Source organism: Microcebus murinus, chromosome 6, assembly GCF_040939455.1.
Source record: "Microcebus murinus isolate Inina chromosome 6, M.murinus_Inina_mat1.0, whole genome shotgun sequence".
Classification (NCBI taxonomy): domain Eukaryota; kingdom Metazoa; phylum Chordata; class Mammalia; order Primates; family Cheirogaleidae; genus Microcebus; species Microcebus murinus.
Window position 1 is genome coordinate 72,216,918 of NC_134109.1, and position 2,016 is coordinate 72,218,933.

The 2,016-nt window shown below is 43.8% G+C and overlaps 1 protein-coding gene across 1 annotated transcript; it reads right to left on the reverse strand.

The window, feature by feature from the left end:
- Window positions 1-245: 245 nt before the first annotated feature.
- On the reverse strand, window positions 246-1,246 carry LOC105864596 (olfactory receptor 11H6-like). Its single transcript, XM_012752572.2, has one exon. It carries the CDS (start codon window positions 1,185-1,187, stop codon window positions 246-248), a length of 942 nt encoding a protein of 313 aa, XP_012608026.2. The 5' UTR covers window positions 1,188-1,246.
- Window positions 1,247-2,016: the final 770 nt, after the last annotated feature.

The following is a 2,016-nucleotide window of genomic DNA, read 5'->3' on the forward strand; positions in this document are numbered from 1 at the left end:
TGTAAACAGCTAACTATAACACAAGAATGAATAAAAACATGTTAAATAGAATTACAAGTAATGTGCTATGGAAGAAATAATTAATTCTGCCTGGGGAGAGGCTTCATTGAGGACATAGCATTAGGGTTTTGAAATGTCTCCTTTGAAAACTTCACATCCACTTGCCAGTTTCTCAACTCTTCACTGACAGGGGGCTCACAGTCTGAACTCATTTGGGAAGAACTCACTAATGTCACAGACCAATTTCAGGAACCTCCTAGAACTTTCTTCAAGGCATCCTTCATTTCTTTATTCCGGAGGCTATAGATCATGGGGTTGAAAAAAGGGGTCAAAACTGAGTAGAATAGAGTCGTAAACTTCTGCATGCCCTCTGCTTGTCCTGACCCTGGGCTCACATACGTCATCATGACCGAGCCGTAGAACAGAAACACGACAGCCAGGTGTGAGGAGCAGGTAGAGAAGGCCTTCTTCCGGCCAGCAGTGGAGGGCACCTGCATCACAGCCCTCAGCACCAGGGTGTAGGAGCCAATAATGTGGAAGAAGGTGGCAAAGATGAGGAGGGAGCTCATGGTGCCACATATGAGAACAGTCCCTGGGATTGGGACACAAGCTGAAGCCAGGGCCAGCAGGGGACCAAGGTCACATAGAAAGTCATCAATCACATTTGGGCCACAAAACGGCAACTGGGTAACGAGTATCACTGGGATCAGAAACCAGAGGAAACCATAGACCCAGCAAAAGATGACCAGGCTGCTGCAGAACTTAGTAGTCATGATGGTGGGGTAGTATAGTGGACGACAGATTGCCAGGAACCGGTCATAGGCCATGATGGAGAGAAATAAGCACTCAGTTGTGCCCAGTGAGAAAAAGAAGTACAACTGGAGGAGGCACCGAGCAAAGGAGATGGTTTTGGTCTTGGAGAGGAAGTTGGCCAGCATGTTGGGCACATCGGAGTTGACATAGCAGATCTCCAGGAAGGAGAAGTTGGCCAGCAGAATGTACATGGGGGTGTGGAGCCGGTGGTCCCAGCGCACTGCACACACAATGGCTGTGTTTCCAAGGAGAGTCAGGAGGTAAGTCACAAAGAATATGGAAAAAAGGACGATCTGTATTTCCCAGCGGCAAGGGAAGCCCAAGAGGATGAAGTCACTCACAGTGCGGGAGATATTTCTGGCCTCTGAGGTCATTTTCTTCCATCCTGTGAGGATTGCAGCACAAATTACATATATAGAAGGAAGTATGTGTCCTGATTCTTCCCCAGGAGACTGAACACACTTTCCTGGTCATAGGAGAGAGGGTCTAGACCGGAGGCTTTTTGTTTGATTGAGTATCCCACCAATACAGCTGTTAAGTACACACTTCTGTGACTATTCACTCAGAAATTGTATATAAGCCACAGTTCAACAATAAAGCAAATATTGGTAAAGCTTCTGAAAAAGGTTTCTTGTAATCAAAATAAAAATGAAAATTCAAATATTTCCTTTCTACATTCCTCAGTGTGTTGCCTGCTGCAGCCAACTTTGGAGAACACCGGTTTAGACGAAACAGATAGGTGGCTGGCTCAAGCTAAACTGAGATGCCAGTTTTGATATGAGTAATTCACTTATAAAAAATTGGAATTGACAGATTTATTTAACAAAACAGCAATATTACTCAAGCAACACAAAGAGGAAACATGAGGCTTAAGAAGTCAAATATGAAAATAACCACATAGTGACAAAGTGACTTTATGTAAGTTACAACTTAGTTACTGTAAAGTGACCATTTTTAGGCTATTATTAGTATTTATTCTCTATATGTAGTATGGTATGATACATGGACTCCAGACTTTAGTATTATCAGAATCACATGGCAAAGACTTCAAAGGTGTAGATTTCTGGGATCCAGCCTGTGTTTGGGGCCCAATAGTGTGGCAGAGTGTGGGCTTTTGAGACATTCAGATCTGAGCTTGAATCCTGGCTCTGTCACTTTGTAAGCATTGTTTTCTCAGGAAGAAACTTCTGAGATCATATTCTT